Below are 21,587 nucleotides of genomic sequence, written 5' to 3' on the forward strand. Positions count from 1 at the left end.
TTTTATTAAAAAATAGACATTCTGAAAAATGTTCCAGGAATGGATGAGAATTTTTGTTGATGATTAATGAAACTTTCAAAATACATAGCGAATAATACTGATGTTTTTATATTTATTTCAAATACAAGACATTTAATAACCCCTGTTATCCATAATCATTCCTTCCGTGTAAATATATTAAAAAGCACCACACCAATACACCAAGCAATCAAGGCATATAAAACACTTAAAAATATGTACATGCCTCTCTTAATTCTAATCCTGGGCCAGTACAAATATTTTTGTTTTACATAAATTTAATAAAAAATTAAGTAAGCAGCCTGTTGCTCTACTGACGATATCGTTTTTTGAAAAGAAGGCTAGGAGATTATTCCATACTCTTCCAAATTGGGTTAAGGATTCATATTATGTAGCAGATTTCAACAACACAAAGTGTTTTCGTTATTGCCAAGCATGAGACGATGATTATTACCACTGCGCCATAATCTCAAAAAATAAATAAATATATATAACTTTATATATAATATATAATTTTACATATAATAATAATTAATCTGTATAAATGTCAGTTATTTAAATCATAATTTTCTAAATTAGAATTCAAAAGTCGCAACTAATTGTATCTTTTGCATCTCAGGTAAAATGTAGCATTAGTGCGTGCATAAACTATAACGTGACCAAGCTCTCTCAGCTAAACTTGTAATTTATCGAATTTTAGCTTCCTGTACACCGTTAATTGATAGTAAGTGGGACAATTGGATAAATACCGTTGAATTTCATTTGAATTTAGAATACTTACAGATAAAATATGCTTGTAACATTTTGACTATCAATGAAAATTCTTGCAGATGATAATTATAGTTAGCTTAAAAAGATCGTTAACTAAACCAATAATAACTATTTCTTACATAACGAATGCGCTGCCAATCATATCACAAAAATTGAAATCATTTGTAAAAAAATGATAAAGAAGGCATATTATTCAATACAAGATTATATAGATGATAAAAAAGCGTGGAGTTAATACTTTTTGACTTCCAGGCAGGATGTATTATAAACATATGTAATAGTATTTAACTAACATGACTTTGTAACAGTTCTTCTCGATATAATCTGCATTCCGAAGCGGTGGTAGCTTCACTTAGTATAGTTTGTTAAATGACTACTTGAATAAAGTATATTTTGATTTTTCGTTTTGATACATCCCTTGGGCTTTAGTTACATTGATTCATTCACCCTTAAAACCAGAACACAACAATACTTAATATTGCTGTTTGGTGGCAAAATATGTGTTGGGAGGTACCCCCATCCAGGCTTGACAGTTACCCAAACAAGCTTGATCACCAATTAAGATATCTAATTTTAATAAATCATGTCTATAACATTATCTTGAGCTATAAGTAATGAAGTACTTCTCACCTTTGATTTTATTTTTGACACGTAATTTTAAAGAATTGCTTAAACATTTATGTATAAATTGTTAAGTATTAAAAAATAGGTAGGAGTACGAAAATTTTATTAGCTGCTTTACCAACTTAATTGCGTAAATAACTGTTATGCGTAAATGCTCCGCTTATTGCTCGCATTACGTGACATTTATTTGCAGTTGTTTAAATGGATTAATACAAAAGATAGTACTGGAAGGCCAAATATGTTTATTGCTACATTTTAAAGCACAACTTACAGGTACGTACAACATTAACAAATTATGATTATTAAATATTCGTACCTACATTTATTTTGTTTATTTTTTTTTTAATACCTTTCATTAAAAGAGTTATTTTAAAACAGTATATTTTAAATTGATTTCCGTAAACGTCAGCTAAAGTCTGGTTAATTACAATATAGTATTACAATGTAATTAACTTAGATTTCTCTGTGACGCGACGTCAATGGCATTCGTCGTGGTTTAGTTATGAAACGGTGACGTAAAAAACGATAAAACCATTTGTTTTTGCAACAAGAAATAAAACGAGTAAAAATTTTGTCTCTAATTTTAGGACGTAGAAATTTTACATTAAAATGGTACAAAAAAAGAATTTGTAAATAATATCCGTTCAATAGAAACGTGGCACCGGAATAAATGTAAACTTACGTAATTAATTAATTGGTTTTCACCCCATTCCATACTATTTATTTTAAATAACATTAAATTAGCCTTTCATATCAAAAATAGTCGCAACAATCCAATTGTTTTAGCTCTTATTTTTATTCGTATTCGTATAAAATTTGATTCATGACTGTCAGAAATATATGGTAGTGTTAAACATCTAATACTTATAAACAAAAAAGTATTTATATTTAAAAAAATCACAATACTTAATATATATCACAAATTGATTAAACATCTATGGCAATGGAACGTTCCACATTACAGTACAATACTACACAAAAAATTACATTCGTCAAGTGTAACTTAAATCCATTAACCAATTATTATTGTCTTTCGGCGTGATATATTTCGTACCATTCATACCAAGGCCGAAAGGTGATCCAGCCGACGTCCGCAGGTAATAAAGACCGCGTGTCGAGGTTGAGGAACCGTATCCCAGAACGGCATAATCGCTATCTTTACATTTATTTGCTTCAAATTTTTGCCAACTTTGACATCGAATACCTACAAATGATTTCGGAGTTCGTATACTTTCTGCATACACCTGAGCTGCCCTGAGATGACTGCAAGAAGGCATGACACATCCCGGTTGTTGAGGTCCACCTCCATTTATATAGAAATCGGCGTGACCAAGAGGTTCGATCACTCCCTGCATTAACATATTCGAATGCATCACGTCTACATATTTGGCGTCCATTTTATCTAGCCTCTGGTCAGGATACGCAAAAGAGAAACAAGGACCTGCAGGATCTAATCCAGTTATACGTCCAATTAAGTGTGATTTATATTTATGGAAGTATTTCCCCGCCCATCCTGCTATATGTGCTCCCAAACTTACACCGATGAGATGAAAATCATCAGCGCTGGCTCCAAAATTTTCCAAATTACCTAATAAATTAGCTAATCTCTTTCCTATTAGACGGGCATTATGCACGGACAATATATATCTCTGATTCATCATTTCTTCTGCATCGACGAGAAGCACATTGAACATATTTTTTTCATTATAACCCTCAGCTATATCCTGTGTGACTGAGGACTGTGAACTGTCCCTAAATCCATGAATTATGATTTTTGTTTGTTTAGTTATATCAAACACATCAGGTTGAGTTAGAGTCTGAAATGCTTTATCTATGGAGAAAGTCCGTTTTTCTGTTTTATCAATGTAAATTATTTTCATGGTCTTCAATATTCCATTTTGACTATTCATGGAATTAAATTGTAAGTCCACAATAGCGCGACCTGCAAATATCAATAAACAAAAATGAAAACTCACTGAATTATTTGCACAACATTATAATCTTAAGGTCAAGGTTGTACTCACATGCACCGGACATTTTTGCATACAAGTTCTCAAAGAAATTTAGGTTCGGCTGCTCACTTTGTGCGATCACATCAAACACTAACAAATGTTTAATTGTTATTACGAGCGATATAACAGTATAGAGGTTCATGGCAAACCCTAACACGGTCACTATGTCACTGTCTGCTTTGAGAGAAAGGTCCAGTCGCTTACTCGGCAACTACAGTATTGGTTAAAAATTTGGAGGGGCATAAGCTTGAGTTAATAACCAGTGCACTACATTCGCTCACTTAGAAGGTCGCATATTGTGTACGTTACAATGATTCAAATGAAGGAGTTTATTTAATTTGTATTTAGTATAATTTCACTTTTAAGTGTAACATAATAATAACTACTATTATTAAATATGAATATTATATATTAGACTTATCGGCTTCCCTTTTTTATTTCTGCAAACAAATTTCACAAATCTGTCTTACAGTAATACATGTATATACATTTCAATGGTTCAGTTCGTTTAAATAGAGCTTAAGAAGATTAGTTTTCACGCAGAAAAAATGTAGCAAAAAAGGAATATCAGCGTATTCATTAACGGATTACACATTCAGTGTAACACACAAAATTATCAAGTAGGTTTATTCTTTAAAATAATTTAAAAAATACAGACATTTTATCATAAAAATATTAATTTATAATAACATGCATTGGTAAAATGTAATTATTAAACATTCCAATTTGAAATTTCTTTATTTTTATAATTAGCACAAGATTAGTGTGCTTATTTAAACCCGTTTATAGTGTATATTTTATAACTATTATCTAATACGGATAAATACAATAGGTATTTAAACATTTAAATTGTAGATTTTTTTTTCTTTATTATAAAGTTAATATTGTACTAGATATGGCGCAATGCCACTAAGTTTACTCTAATGAAAATAGATGATGATGGATTTTGTTATTATTATAATTTAAATATACAGCCTTTTATTAAAATTCTTAGAATGTCTATAGAAAGATCAAATGTTGTATATCAGTGTCTAAAACTACACACAATAATGCGTTTGACTATATATTATTTACTTTACCGGAGATAAGGCTTTGTGCGGGTTAGGTTGGTGACCTAGGTGCCATCAGGTTTTTCACCACAAAACTTCGAAATTCCCGTGGTCCGGTTTAGCAGAAGATTTATTATTACTATATACTGCAGTTGCAATGGTTATACTTTATGTTTTTGGAGACAGATTTCAACTGTCTGATGGAGAGTTAAACGAATGCATACGTCGGTAGATGTTAATTCAATCAATAGAAAATAAAGCAATAAAGGTAAATCTGAAATCAGGAAAAAAAATATATACTTTTAATTTAAAACAGAAACATTTTCGGAACGATATCCGATAGTTATCGCGAAGTATCGTCACCGGTACCAAAAGTGTGCAAAATTCAAGTCAACGCAATTGGATGTAATTGGTTTAAAATTAAATTACAAGATGCTAATACTAACGGGATGTTAAAATATGAATCAAAACATATTGTAAAAATGTCATATATTTTCAAATTTGAAAAGAAAAACGACAAAACACACTAGGACTAGTAAAATAACTTAAGCTTAATTTCTGAAAACGTTATACTAGATTACAACAAATGCTAAAACTTACCATATGCAAAACTCAATTCCGTCGAAAAGTACGCCGGCTAAACCAATTATTTTATTTCTTGTTGAAATTTTTTATGCATTTTCACTTAATGAATATTTTATTATCGCCGGATATATTAAGACGCAGGGTTTTGCTTATTATTTTGTCTAAGATGTATCCCAATGATTAATATTTATTAAAAGATGAATACTACTTTTTCGACTATTTATATTTAAAATAATGACAAAACCCGCTGTTGTAAAATTTTAAAAATATATCTTTATAACGAAACATTTTATCTGATAAACCACTTTTTTTAAATATAAACCCGACGTCTTCGGAATCTAAATTCAGAAATATCCAACGATTTTTGACCAATAGATTCATAAAATTAATCCGTGGCTAAGGGTCAGAGGGACATGAGATTGATTTTGCAAAACTTTAATTTTTTTCATCAGATGTACAAAACCCTGCAAATAGTCCCTTAAACCAACTTATCATTTATGTGGCTAGCGAGTCGTATCGGATAATTTTATACATTACATTAAAAGGCATGCCGTTCATTAACTAGTGTTACATTAAAAGTGTATGATACCAATCATATTTCAGAGTAATAATAATGTGCATGCAATTAGAATGCAAATTCATGTTAAGGAGAAACGAAGGTCTTTGTTTAAGGTGGAACCTATTTTGGTATATTTTTACAGCAAATTCATGTAAAGAATATTACTTAAAAGCTGCTCGAAACACGATTTTTAAACGATTTAATAAAAGAAGGAAGTTTTCAATTCCATTGTATTTTTTCATACTTGTTATCTCAGAAGTCATTTCTCCGATTTAGATTTTTTTTTGTTTTGTATGCTTCCCGTTTGGTCCCATTAGAGTATGAAGAAAAAATATCTAAGGGTAAAAAATACGAGATGAAATTTTTTTTTGCTCGAATTTAATTTATTTCTTAGAGTATTATTTGAAGTAATTTAAAAAATATATATGTATGTATTATTTTCTATTAATTGAAGTCTTTTTACATAATATCTGGTTTTAACAGCGATTATCCCTTTTCCTTTTTACCTGACGTTTTGACAGTTACACCTGTCGTGGTCACCAACTGATTGGAAGCTGCTAATGCCCTCGGTCAGTCGGTAAGTGCAGTGTCAGTAGAAAATATAAGATTTAAAAAATATATATATGAAATCTTAAAGTATAGTCTTAAATATTAAAGTATATAAATAATAAAGTTGTTAGGGCATTCTAGTAATTATTATTTTATAATAAATATGTAAACGTCATCATATTGTCGTATACAAACAGTATATATACTGTTTTTTTTAACAAAACATGTTTATTTTTTTAAAATAAATGTTCTTGTTAAAATTAAGGGTATATGTTTTTATTGTTCATAATCGTAAAATAAACTCTTACGTAACAGTTTCAACAAATCTCCTAACGGATACTCAGCAATTCCGTACCTCAAATACTGTTGTTTTGTTTAGTTTTTAAACAACTCTATGATATTATATTTAATCGTTTTTATGAAACAATTATATTTACTACAGTATGTCTTGTTATATACATTTAGACATTCTATTTTAATAACAAAAATAATGGCGGACCGAAATATTTTGTTTAGTGGATGTCTGTTTACAAAAATTCTAATGCTAGTTTAGGATTTTTGTTTATTTATCATTTATGTATCATTTAATAATCAAAAAATATGTAATCTACATGTCCCACCACTGTGCAATAGTCCTTTGAAGAAAAGCTGGAGATTATAACGCCACTCTACTTCGACGCGGATTCAATTCGCCGGAGACATACACAGGTTTAATTATTACTTTGGCTTTCACCACCGAGTTCAAATAACACTATAAATACAAATTAAAGATTCACGTGATCTAATCACCTCTCTCGGCTATTGCATGAACAATATGTAAATTTTAAGAAATTGAATGTGATTATGCAATAACAGTATTTAGAATTATGAGAGATGTCCTTAATTACGGTAATCGCATAACTCTCTGATTACAGACAATATTAAACTTCAAAGTGTTCATATATAAATCCAAGTGAGATTCGATATATTGTCGATTCGGTAGTTTATTTTACTACTCATTGATCAAAAGAAGTACCGCTGTCGATTCAACGTTTTATTATTAGCTCATTTAACGTATGTATGAAAACTTAAATTGTATTGTTTTGTATTTTATTTCGAAATTGCACGATTTTAACGAAAGGTGAACGTCTTATTGATGGTAACTTATTTTAAATTAAACGTAGACCTATAAACATTGTTTACGAGGTGATTAGTTAAGTAATTCTGTGTCTTTTCTTTCAAATATCAAAACAATGATGATAGATAAAGATAAATCACATTTTCAATACACTCCAACGATTATATAAGGCCGTATAACATTAAACATAATGAAGACTACAAATGTTGTATCAGTTTGTATCTATATTTGATTTTTTTCGTAGATTTAGTGGAGGTGGACGACCTTTGAGATAAAGTATTCGTGGGTTGTAATAAAAACACGCAAGACAATTAATTCATCTTAGAATTATTTTAATTGTGTAAGAAATATTTAATTAATTTACATTATAGCAATTTGCAAATGTTAAGCTATTTAATAATATTCTCCATTTAAGAGTGTTTTCTCTCAATATCGTCTTTATAACAATGGAGGAGAAAGGAAGATATAAAGAGGAAAATATTTTCCGGCCATGTCGATGAGTTCGATTCCGTTTTCGCTCGTGCTTGTTCATCGATATTAATGTGTATTCGTTTCTCTTCACGTTCGAAATAACGTTGTTCGTTATTATATTTCTTACATTTCGCATAACAAATAAACCGCTGCTATATGACTACAGCTTTCTTAATAAAATGAAAGTGACGAAGAAAACTAAGCGGAATACCTCTATCGAAGTATATGACGCACCGGAACATTCATGCTGAGTAATAGGAATTATCATAAATATCAATAAAGCCTTCACAACGACTAGGTATAAAACTTGGTAAACAATCAGCTTATTGACAGAACGAGTAAATATAAATAGACTGTGACCGGTAAAACAATACTAAAAAAAAATACATCAAATTTTGTGATACAATATGAAACGATACTTTATAGAAATATTAATTATTAAAATAGTGAAATAAACATCTTAATTGCAATACGTGCAGAATTATTCGGTGTGGGGTAAGTGGCGTGACGGCGGGCACCCAGCCGTGGGCGGGCTGCGCCGTGCGCGCTGCCGCTGACGCCTGCCGCCTGCCTCCAGTAGCTGCCTGCCGCCGCGCCAGTCGCACGTCCCGGTACGACCTGTCCCGAGTACCGCTCTCCCAGTGCCGCCGCAGCCTCGCCGCCTCGCGACACGCCGTCCGTGCCACCGCGCTGCCGGCATAACAAACTAACGCACGGTGTCCTTTCTATACATAGTGTTTCATCACTTTACACCGGGACCGCATCAAGCCGCGCTCGCATTCACGTGAGTTACACGTATTTTTGCTTGTATTCCTGCTGATTTCTCATTTAGAAATGTTTCTTTTTTTTAAGCTTGCAATGTTATATTTGGCTAAACGCTTCAGTGTTGTTGCTTGATTTATTTTTTATTCATTTTAGCAAATTGGTTAAATATAAAATGATTTATTTGCATTTTTTTTTCTTTTTTTCCCTCAATCCTAATTTATTAATCAATCCTAATCTTAAATAAATGATTTCACATTTAAAATAGAGATAATATGTTTGGTGTTAAGATTTAGGATATTCAATTGGGCTATTTACCTGTTTTTTTTTTATAAACGTTTCCAAAAAAGGTGTTTTGAATTTGAAAATCCTTAACATAACTAAATTTTTAGTATTAACATCTTGGTCATAATGATCTTTTAAGTCAGAAAGTACTTATTTGGGCAAGATTTTCGTAAATCCTACGCGTCATTCCTGAAACGATTTAACATTCTTACGTCGGATGTGACGTCATTATCGACGGTTCAGATTATAAGATCGAAGCCTCACACGTATTTCTCAGAAAATCTATTAATGAAGCAATTTATTTATTTCATTTTCCTTCTTATCATCTGAATAATTAATTTAAAAAAAAATGTTTATAACATTTTTTTTTAAATTAATCTTAAACTTAGAAAATGTCAGTTTATTTTTTTTCGTTTATTATTCTCTGTTGATTACAGAAAATATTTTATTTGAACATAAATATTATTTGACCGTTGAAATTAAATTATAATTTAAATTGATTGGATATAAATTAATTTAACGCTGAGGTATAATTAATCATTAATGCTGGAAAATTATTCATAATCATTGATTTTCGTAATTGAGCTTATTTATAAATTAACATATAATAGTGATTTTTTTTTATCAAAAATCTATTATTATGAATATATTAGTGGTATAGTCTTGCTACCTTATGAGATTTAAGGATTTCTGTCGAGGGTAATAAAAAAGTTATGACTATGGCGGAAGCCGTCGGCGCTTATAAAACAGATTGAGTTTCGATTTTGACTTAGTTAATTTAGTCTATTACATATATATACATATGTTTAGATATAATACCTAATTAAATAATTACTTCGTCTTTTCAATATATCCTATTACAAGGAGTGAGTTAATTATTATATTAATATTAATTAGTAACAGAAACATCAGGGCCCAAGGACAATATTTTATGAACTTTGGAATTAATATTATTGTTTTAATATTTTGTAATTGTACGTAGTGGTGAACTTAAATAAGGAGAAGGTATTATCAAAATGATTACATTCAATCGAAAATGTCACACTGGGCGAACGCCAAACATATATTGATATTTAGCATTAGCGACGACTAAATTTACACAAGTATTGATTGTGTGTCTTTGTGTTACTTACAAATATAGAAAACTGTTCCAAATTGAATGGTTTGTAGAAATATTTTTGTAAGAATGAACGGGAAAGTTGATCGTTGGCAGCAAGCAGTTGGCAAGCGACGCTAACGAAAACCCAAACAATTTTGCCATTTAAAGTTAAATATAAATAAGATAGTTAAAAGTTTAACAGATCAGTTTTCACTTTTAATAATAATTTCAGATATTTCTAAAAGCGCTTTGTCATATAAATTGCAAATGAATTTTTATCAGGCGAGAAAGCTATGAAAATAGTTTCTGCTATAACGGATGGAACGTGTTAACATGCCTTTTAACCTTTTAAAACTTTAGGGCTCTTTATTATTATCCCTTTTACCTCCATCATCATTAATTTATATCATCATTAACTTTAGCATTTCCTACGTAGTTATACATGTCATCAAAATATTTACATTTTAAAAATACTATAAAAACTTTTGTTTGTAAAACTTTCTTGCATTTTCAGTAAACATAGGTAAAAATAATGTAGCCCTTGGAAACTTAATCATCTATATGTCCCACTGCTGGGGTAAGGCTCTCCAGTTTTAGGAGAAGGATTGAAGTTTATTCCATCACGCTCCAATGCGGGTGTGGCACATTTTGATCCAACACACGCATTTCCTCGCGACGTTTTCCTGTACTGTCGAGCATGAGACGAATTATAAACACCAATTAAGCACGTAAAATTTCAGTAGTGGTTGCCTGAGCTTGAATCCGCATCAATCGGTTAGAATAAACATTTTTTCAAAAAGTTATAAATCAAAAAAAGACTTGTATTTCAAATAATGTATTCATTAAATATAGCACGGATAGCTTATCCGTAAAATATGATATACCGAGTAGGTTAACTTCGTGAAGTATAAAGTGTTAGTAACAGAATTATACTCTTGGGAAATAGCGAACATAGTGTGCACGAGGGTAGGTAACTGATCTTCATAAGCCTTGCTTGGACGTTTTCTTTTAAATGTCAAGAGTCATGAGCCATACAAAAATCGACAATTAAGTTTCAATTATTACAATGGTGTGTTTTCTAATCGAATACAAAGCCTTTATTAAAACAATATCAATTCATTAAATTATTTTAATGAATTCTCTTCTATGAGGGAAAACAAAAAAGTAATTTTCAGCTACAGATTAGAGACTTCATATATGAATCTTTATCTTAATATTTTAAATCATATTAGCCCCATTTCTCCAGTGCGGATTTATGGATACAATTTGGTAGAATTCCATCTAACACATAGAAGATTTTTCACGACATTGTAACCTCCGAGCACGAGGCATATATTATAATAATATATCTATCTTCTATATATACAAAAGCGAAATACCACTCACGGATTAATCACGAAATTTCAGAAACTATAACTTCCTTATAGAGTGTAAACATCCGCTAAGAACGGATTTTACTAAATTCCACCCCTAAGGGGTAAAACCAGGTAATGGTAGTTTGTATGAAAGGCCAGTCGTACATAATAATATTACGAATAAAGATTTGTTTGTAATAGATAAAATCTGAATCTGTTGAACCGATTACCCAGCAATAATATTTTATTTTATTTCAAACTAAAATATCACGGGCACAGCTAGTATCTATATAAACTAACATCTAACGGTTATTAACTGTAACAAACCAGAAAACCAGAACAGATTTAAGGAATCTCAATATTATGTAATAAATCCTGTATTCTATGAAATAATAACAGAATTATAAATACACAAGTATTCTTCCTGAATGTAAAAATAAATCTCGTTACAATACTTACGATTGAACCAAATATAAAATTATTATTTATTACTAACGCGAAACAAAAGACCGTATTTTATACCAGTATTCTGTTTTGTGTCTCCTGGCTTCATAATACGACAAGGTAAGAAATTTAATATAGATTCAAATTCTGAATCTATGAAGATTATAAAATAAGCTACCTACCTCGTTTTCTTTTCTCCACATTAAATTTGAAATTTCCAGAGATGCTTTTTGAGCAGATGCTTACGTTATACAATAAACTTAAAAGGACTAATTAAATATATAATGCATTCAATCTTGTAAACATACAAAGAGGGTAACCTTTATCAAATATTACACCAGCGATTTACGATATATTGTTGTGTTCCGTTTTAATGGATAAGTATACCAGTGTAATTACTACTTCTAGGAATTGTATACACTCTTACACTACCTAACGGCAATGGTGACCAATTTAAAATTTTATTTTACCGACGTTGATCTTAGTTTTCATAAATGTATCCGCGAATATTAGCCAAATTCAATTACGTAAATTTTCTAGTAGGAGCTACCAAAAATTGAACACCACGCTGTTTTTTCATCGAACGATTTTAAAGCACGAGTCATTGAAGTGATAAACATTTATATGAAATTTGAATTGAAGTATAAAATCTTTCACCTAATAATATTCCAATTCAATCAAATGAACCAAGAAAATTATTTAGAATATCTGCTAAGCGTTAAATGTATTGTTACAAATTTCAAGAAGCTTAATGTTATTAAAGTTGCACCAAATTGAATTCAACGATTAATTAAACTTTATCCCTTTACAAATATTAATCGTGAAACCTATCGTATTTTTAACTAAGTAAAAAAATGTTTTTCATCTTGTCTAAGTTACGTTAAGGAAATATAACAACAATATATAATGAAAAACAATTGTTATACTTACTTTGAATACATTTATAGTATATCTTATTTAAATAATACAATTTCGGAGATCGAAATTTAATGGAGTTTGGATACATGTGACGTTACTTATTCAATCAAAAATGTTATTTTCCTGTTCAGTGACATGAGGCAGATTCAAATGTCAAATTCAGGTGTTTCGATTATTACGACGGAAAATACAATATTCCTACCAAATTCTAATCTATTAAACATATATGCCCGCTCTACACATCATCCTTTGGCTTCGGTAAGTTAAATAAATAAATTGATGATAATGCACCTCCTTTGCAACCATTGTCCATGAAGGAGATATCATTCATTAATGTATGTACGCAAACATAAATATACATAATATAGCAATATAGGTCTCTCTCATAATCCAGTGGGATGGTCATCCGACACGATCAGAGTGTTCAGGTGCAGAACAAACGTGCTTTCTTGATAGAAAAACTCAATAACGTTTTATTGGACCAACCCGGGATTTGGACCGCGGAAACACATATATGACGTATTCATATGTTGTTAAACACATTCAACGAATCTTTTGAATAGAGTTGAATAATGGAATACAATTAAAATATCGAAAATACTTGTTTACCAAATACGATTTTTGTAAGAATATTTTCTTTACTAAAAAACACCATAATAAAATTGATTCTATCTGGCATCGCAGCACGATTACGAAAGATATATCTTATTTCAACATCTGTAGCGTAGATAATATCATTTTACAATAATAAGACCGTTTAGAAAAAAAATATAAAAGGCTTTGCAGTTAACGGAGTTAATATAATTAAAAAAAAAAACTGATCCAATCAGTTAATTAATAACAGTGACGTTCATGAGGATAACAATAACCACTCTTCTCTTAGCAGAGATGAAACCGATCACGCACGTGACATTGGCGAAATAATCTGTGCCCTCTTGGCACAAATAAAAGCCAAAACAAAAAAAAAACGACAATACAAAGGCTCCACTGGCAAATATAATGTACTCGCCTTGCAACGTCTCATCAACGTGACGGCAACACGCGTTCAGCATAGCGCATCAACATGCCCTAAGCCGAAGTGCGTTCTCACAAAAACCCTAGGCGTGTTAGTCACACCGAGCCTTCACCTGAGCACCCCTTTTCTAAGCTGTGTCTCAATACTGGCCTCCCAACCAGTGATGCCGTCAACAGTAGTAACGCAAATAGCAATACACAATTCAGAAAAAATAAACTAAACCATTGACCGAATCATTTGAGTTTTTTTCCAATTTAATCAACTTCGGATATTTTAATAGAATAATTTTGACTTACAACCCAAGTAGAAATCAAATGGATATAGTATAAATATTAATTTTACAAAAAAAAATAACATAATAAATACATAATCAGCCTGTAAATTTCCCACTGCTGGGCTAAGGCCTCCTCTCCCGTTGAGGAGAAGGTATACATATTCCACCACGCTGCTCCAATGCGGGTTGGTGGAATACACATGTGGCAGAATTTCGTTGAAATTAGACACATGCAGGTTTCCTCACGATGTTTTCCTTCACCGCCGAGCACGAGATGAATTATAAACACAAATTAAGCACATGAAAATTCAGTGGTGCCTGCCTGGGTTTGAACCCGAAATCATCGGTTAAGATGCACGCGTTCTAACCACTGGGCCATCTCGGCTCTAAAAAAAAATAATTAAAACCAAATCGATTAATATTTACCTAAACTATTAAACGTTTCCACAAACGACAAAAAAATATTATTATTCTGAAATACCAAGCTCCCAAACCAATCGCGTAATCAACGTATTTAATGTCCTGGTCGTAGCTCCAATAATAAACGGAATGCTATGATGGTATCTTTTTAAACGGCAATAATAAGAACTGAATAAACAAGTAAGAGATAAATAATTCAGGCAGCACAGGTGGTACGGTATCGTGCTCATGCAAATCACAGAAAACAAACTTACAGTTCCGGTCACTTGCAATTGTATGATCATTTGATAGAATGTGTTTCTCTAGCATATTGTTCATTGTCCTTAGAAGCAATAACTACGAACTTCACATCACTTATTTCATATTTAAAGGAATTGTGAACTAAGGGATTAGTTAAGTCTTTTATGTATATTTTATTTATGTGAGTCTAATATTAAATAAAATGAAGGAAGGTTTTGTTATTTACATAACAAAACCTTCTTTCCTTTTCGCCTCAAAGGGAGATGATGCCTTAGCCCAGCGATGGAATATTCACAGGCTGTTACTTAAATAACAACAGCTTCCAGAATTTTCATCCATCAGTAAAATATTTATAAAAAACAAAGATGTAATAGAAACACATCCCAAAATTATATTATTCGATTATAATTAAAATTATAAACACACTTGATATTTATCTCGTAATTCTATTACAATACAGTTCTAAACTCGAACAAAAATACGGCAGCCTTTAAAGGCTATTTACATACTAAATTCACTAGTGAGTGATCAGTGGTTCATCAAAACTTTCCATTGCTTATATGTCGTAGAGCTGAAGTTATACTCGTTCTTAACAGATTTTTATAATAAAGCATATTTTTGGTCCTTCTTTTTAATTATGACGATTTTGTGACGTACTTTTAAAACAAATGAACAAGAGAACACCAATTGAATGTGCACTTGTGTTTGTGCGCATCCTAATCTTCCTTAAGAGTGGTTATGGTGGCATTTATTAGACATGAAGACTGATTATGATTTAACAGTTTAATAATGCTGGTAAACTTACACATCCACATACATACACAAACACACATAAATTAATACGAGCCTATTCTAGCTTAGACATATATCATTTTTAGAGGGATGGAAACTTTCAAATTTAGCATAACGTTTTAATACGGAAATACTTCCTAAATTAAGTCTGCTTTCATACGAATAACACTTTTACCCTTCCGGATGCGATACTAAAAAAGATTCGTTAGCGTTACATTCATCATAGTACAATAGATGAGAATGTGGAAAAGGCGGAGTCCAGATTTTAGGTCAAGTTAAATTATAAAATAATTCTGTTTCTATACGCTATATTTTGGCAAGAAATAAATGGATAATTCTTTTGGATATTATAATTATTATAACATAGCCAAGGATTAAAAAATAATAATTTAAAGTGACTATGGTCTTTAAGACTATTGGTATACATATCACATGTTTTTATTGATTTCATTCGGCAATTACGACTATACTGCGCTCGAACAACGTTGTAGAATACGCTCTAAACCTTCTTAACAAGAGAGAAAGCCTTTGTCAAGCTCTGGGACATACAAGAGCTGCTAACTCTAATTGGAAATGATTAAGTTAAAAGATACTCCAAGCATGATTTTTTACTTAAATATTTATAAATATTTCGTAATAGTTTTGTGACCGCAGCATCTCGGTTAGATGTGTTATAACTTCAAAGATCAAAGTACCAACTGGCGTTAAAATATTATGCATCTGTAAATTATTTTATTTTTCAAATATATAGTTTATTGATTTTGTAATTTTCGGTGTATTTTTTTTAGATTTAAGTATCGATTAATTTCGAACAATCTTTTTTAAAATTCAAAACTAAACACTTTATACAATATATTAAAATAATTTTAGTAATTACCACGTAATATACGTAAACTGTCACACAAAAACAAATTACAGTATTGTTGACCGACGAGTGTGAATTTTTCCTTTATAAAAATTGCCCTTTTGGTTTTATTTTTTGGATAGACTGTATGTTAGATGAATTAACTTTATGTCTAGTTGACCAGCCCGCTTCACTTGTTCTACAGTATTATACTTATATGTCAAATATTATAATCCATTCTTATGTTTAAGCGTAAATGAGTAATGGTATAACAAACTTTCGTTGTATTATGTAATAATACATATATTAAAAATATGTGTATGCTTCAATGTCAACTACTGACAGCTGCGAAAGCCAATGTCGATTTCAAATAGCGAACTGGTTATTTACACATGTCATAACAAACATTATTAAGCGTTTCTATCACTGGTAAAATTTGCGTAGCAATGTGTTGATTTTATAGTATTTAAGCTAATTGAGGAATGGATAACATTAGCTATATTTAATAACTAGCTGTTACCCGCGGCTTTGCTCGCGTAGAATATGAATATATTTACAAATTAACTTCAAATATTACATTAATATAAAACCTCTTTGTATACCACAAGGGTGTATGTGTTCAGCCCTTACGGTAGAATATCCAGAAACACTTAAATGCGAATCAACTAATATTTAATCGGTAGCACAAAAATAAATTTCATGCTTCAAACTTCAAAAATGACAGATTTCCAGACTAATCGGTATACGGATTGTTAACCCAATTTCCCTCCTTAGGCGTAAAATATCCAGAGACGCTTAAATACGTATCAAGTCATTTATAATCGGTAGCCCAAAAATAAAATTTAATGCTTCTAACTTTAAAAATGACGGACTACCAGACTATCCTATATAAAAAATGTTTACCCAATTTATCCCCTTAGGCGTAAAATATCCAAAAACGCTTAAATACGAATCAACTCATTTTTAATCGGTAGCCCAAAAATAAAATTTCATGCTTCTAACTTTAAAAATGACGGACTACTAGACTATCCTATATACGAAACGTCTACCCAATTTCTCCCCTTAGGCGTAAAATATCCAAAAACGCTTATATGCGAATCAACTAATTTTTAATCGGTAGCCCAAAAATAAAATTTCATGCTTCTAACTTCAAAAATGACAGACTTCCAGACTTACCTATATATGGAATTTTAACTCAATTTCCCTCCTTAGGCATAAAATATACAGAAACGTTATCAAACGTTATTAAATACGTATCTACTCATTTTTAAACAAAATCCAAAAAAAAAGTTTCATGTTTTTAATTAAAAAAATGCAGGACTTCCAAAAATACTTTCATCCCTTATTTCACCCCCTCAGAGGTAGAATATAAATAAACGCTTAAATATGTATCTACTCATTTTTAAACACTATCAAAAAAAAAAAATGTTTCATATTTTTAATTAAAAAAATGACGGACTTCCAAAAAAACTTTCATCGCTTATTTCACCCCCTCAGAGGTAGAATATAAAAAAAACGCTTAAAATATGTATTAACTCATTTTTAATAAATAACACAAAAATAAAATTTCATGCTTCTAACTTAAAAAATGACAGACTTCCAGATTTATCTATGTAAGATATGTCAACCCCTATTAAACCCATTAGAGATAGAATATCTAGAAACACTTAAACACGTATTTAATCATTTTTAATCAGTATCCCAAAATAAAGTTTCATATTTTTAGCTTAAAAAATGATTGACTCCCATAAAACTTTCAACCCTTATTTCACCCCTTAGTGGTAGATTATCTAGTAACGCTTAAATACGTATCTACTCATTTTTTATCACCAAAAATAGAGTTTCATGTTTCTATCTGAAAAAATGACGGACACTCTATACAAACTCTCAACCCTTATTTCATCCCCGTAGGGGTATAATATGCAGAAACACTTAAATAAGTATCTACTCCTTTTTAATCAATATCCCAAAAATAAAGTGTCATGTTTCTAACGTAAATTTTTTTCACCCTTTTAGGGGTAGAATTTCCGAAATTTACTCCTTAGTGGGTGTCATGATATGTTAGTTTAAAAGTGTACAGCCTAAAATATAAGTTTTATGCCGCTAGTTCTAAAAATGACAATACTTTCAACAACTTACAACTTTTCATCCCCCTTTTCAACCCTTTACAACACTTTATTCCAAATAAAAAGTAGCAAAGTCAAAAATCTTTATTCAATATAGAAGTATTTACACTTGCTTATTGATAGTCAAAAATCTACCACCGGTTCGGAATTTAACACCTCGGACCTGAGAAGAACCGGCGAAAGATACTCAGCGGTATATATTTTTTTTTCCAATTTGCATGTACAATAATAATTATATTTTAGTTATTTGAAACAGCCTGGAGGCGATCATTTCATTCCCAAGGTGTGCAGTCAACTAAAAAGTCATTAGTATTGGAATATCCTTTAGCACACAAACGCTCTTTAACGATTCTTTTGAATTTTATAATTGAATAATTTTGAACGTTTTCTGGGATCCTGATGTAAAAACGTATATATTGCCCCAAAAAAGAGTTACTAACCCTGTGTAATCGGGTACTTGGAGTAACAAGTTTATTCTTGTTCCTAGTGTTAATAGAATGTACGTCACAATTTCTGGGAAAATCATTTATGTTTTTGCGTACATACATAACATTATCAAAAACAAATTGAGAAGCGACAGTCATTATTTTAATTTCTTTAAATTTACCTCTTAACGAATCTTTTGGGCCCAGGTTATAAATTGCACGAATAGCCCTCTTCTGCAGTACAAAAATGGTATTAATGTCAGCTGCATTACCCCAGAGTAGGAATGTTATACGACATTATACTGTGGAAATAACTGTAATACACAAGGCGAGCCGTATCCACATAAGTCAAGTCTAATTTTTTTTACCGTATACGCTGCAGAGCTGAGTCTATTCGCCAATTTATTTATATAGGGGCCCCATTGGAGCTTAGAGTCTATTGTCATACCAAGGAACTCTGTTGATTCTAATACATCTAATGCTTCCCCGTTTAAAAGTACACTCTTTTTGACACATCTTACATTGGGAGTAGTGAATTTAATACATTTTGTCTTTTTACTATTTAACATTAAATTATTAACACTAAACCAATTTACTATTACAGAGAGAGCATTGTTCACATCGTCATATATTGAAAGACGTCTTTTTATTTTAAAAATTAAAGAAGTATCATCAGCAAACAATATCTATCTCGAGTTTATCACCTAAGAGATGTGGCAGGTCATTTATATAAACAAGGAAGAGAAATGGTCCAAGAATTGATCCTTGAGGGACCCCACAGTAACTGGAGACCCGGGAGATCTCTCTTTCCATTTACATCAACCCTCTAAATCCGATTGCTCAGATACGAAATCAGAAGACTGAGTGCAGTGTCCCTAATTCCATAATGACGTAGCTTCCTGACCAGTTTCGTGTTGCACACAATCAAAGGCCCTAGATAAATCACAAAATATCCCTAAGGCATCCCGTGACGCCTCCCAGGCCTTGTAAATATTTTTAACGCGTTCAACACCAGCGTCAGTTGTCGAGCGACCCCTTGTAAATCCAATTGTTCCTTGTGTAGCAACTTGTTATTGTTAAAATGTACTAGCATTTGATTTAGTAATAACTTTTCAAAGATCTCGCTAAGAGTTGATAGTACAGAGATGGGTCTATAGTGGTTGGGGTCTGATGTACTACCTGACTTAAATATTGGTAATACTCTACTATGTTTCATGAGGTCAGGAAACACGCCACTAAGGACACAATTATTAATTATAGTGACAAGGAAGGGTGCGATTACATCAATTATTGAATTGACTACCTTAACAGAGATCCCCCACAGATCGGCCGTTTTCTTAATATCTAGTGATCTGAAGGAACTTATTACATCATTTACACTTACTGTATTAAATTTAAAACTAATATTACATTCTTCCACATTATTTTTTTAATAATGATTCAGCAACGGTAGGAGAGGAATTTAATGAGTTAGTAGTCGAAAATGGAATGTCAGCAAAAATTTTTTCAAAAACAGTTGCAACATCCCAATCTAAGGAAAATAAATTGTTATCAATAGATAAGCTAAAGTCGGAGATGTTATTTTTGACTCTTCCAGTTTCGCAATTAATAATTTTCCATGTCATTTTAATTTTATCAGGTGCGTCAATATTTTTTTTTATATATGCAATGATTTAGCTGTATGACATACACGTTTGAATAGTTTACAGTAGGCACTAACATAACTGATAAATGTAAAAGACCGGTTGTATGATCTTTCACTATAAAGTTCATACAACCTCTGCCTACTCTTGTGAATTCCGACAGTCGCCCAATCATTAAATTTAAGAAAATTCCTATAATTGACTGTCTTGGAAGTAAATATATGGCATTAAATTCTGTTTTAATTAATTTAATATAATTGTTATAAAGCTCATTAGAATTATCATTTAACTGTAAATATGAGAGCTTTGCCATGATATTACTTCTGAACTTCTCAATTCTATACAAATTGATTGGAACATGTCTGTTTTAAATCCTTAGCATTATTTTTTATTTGCGAATTAAATGAAGCAAACTGTCCACAATGATCAGAACTTAACATATTTATAATACATTTATGATTAGGTACACTGTTGGTAAATATGTTGTCAATACATGTTGCAGTGGATTCAGTGATTCTAGTTGGCTCTAAGAATAAGTTAATGGGGTTATATGAATATAATAAAGATCTGAATCTAATATTTGTGCTATAGTTTTCTAATAAATTTACATTGAAGTCACCACAAATAAAAATATATTTATTTGATCCAGATAAATTCAATAATGCACTTTCCAATATTTTCTCAAATGCTTCATATAACCCACAAGGAGGTCTGTATACGCATACAACAATGACATGCTCGAGCTCTGCAAAGGCTATTTCAATAGTCTGCTCAATAGAAAGGCTCACAACATTCTTATGTTCTTTAAATTTTAGATTTTTGTTAATAAGTATTAATGAGCCACCACATATAGCTTTTTTTCTACTGAACATACTAGCCATCTGGTGAAGTTAAACTGAAGTTAAACATAAACTGATAATTTACAAGCTAATGTTCTGTTATACATAAAATATCGTAAATCCCTTGAATGTTTTGGTGCACCATGTTTACAAGTTTACTATTATTATTGTTTGGTTATTTCTAATTTTAAAATTTAGGAATTTATCCAAGGATAAATTAATATTAATATTAATAATACTTGAGCCAGAGACTACCTCTATTGTCTTAAAATTAAATTTAAATTACTTTTATCCGTGTTAATATAAATTAAATTATTATTTTTATTATACATATGATCCTTGGTAACCTTA

At 30.9% G+C, this 21,587-nt stretch overlaps 2 protein-coding genes across 2 annotated transcripts in view; one reads left to right on the top strand and one right to left on the bottom strand.

Annotated features, from left to right (window-relative positions):
* Positions 1-2,331: 2,331 nt before the first annotated feature.
* Positions 2,332-3,629, bottom strand: LOC113402553 (lipase member I-like). The gene is made up of 2 exons (XM_026642842.2): positions 3,438-3,629; positions 2,332-3,355 (listed from the first exon to the last, which is right to left on the bottom strand). Exons 1-2 carry the CDS (start codon positions 3,565-3,567, stop codon positions 2,406-2,408), a joined length of 1,080 nt encoding a protein of 359 aa, XP_026498627.1. The 5' UTR covers positions 3,568-3,629; the 3' UTR covers positions 2,332-2,405.
* Positions 3,630-8,311: 4,682 nt separating this feature from the next.
* Positions 8,312-21,587, top strand: part of Jeb (jelly belly) — an 89,832-nt gene continuing 76,556 nt past the window's right edge. Inside the window, exon 1 of the mRNA XM_026642850.2 lies at positions 8,312-8,539. The gene's annotated coding sequence lies outside the window, so the exon portion shown is untranslated. The remainder of the gene's footprint in view (positions 8,540-21,587) is intronic.

Source organism: Vanessa tameamea, chromosome 11 (genome assembly GCF_037043105.1).
Source record: "Vanessa tameamea isolate UH-Manoa-2023 chromosome 11, ilVanTame1 primary haplotype, whole genome shotgun sequence".
In the NCBI taxonomy this organism is placed as follows: Eukaryota; Metazoa; Arthropoda; class Insecta; order Lepidoptera; family Nymphalidae; genus Vanessa; species Vanessa tameamea.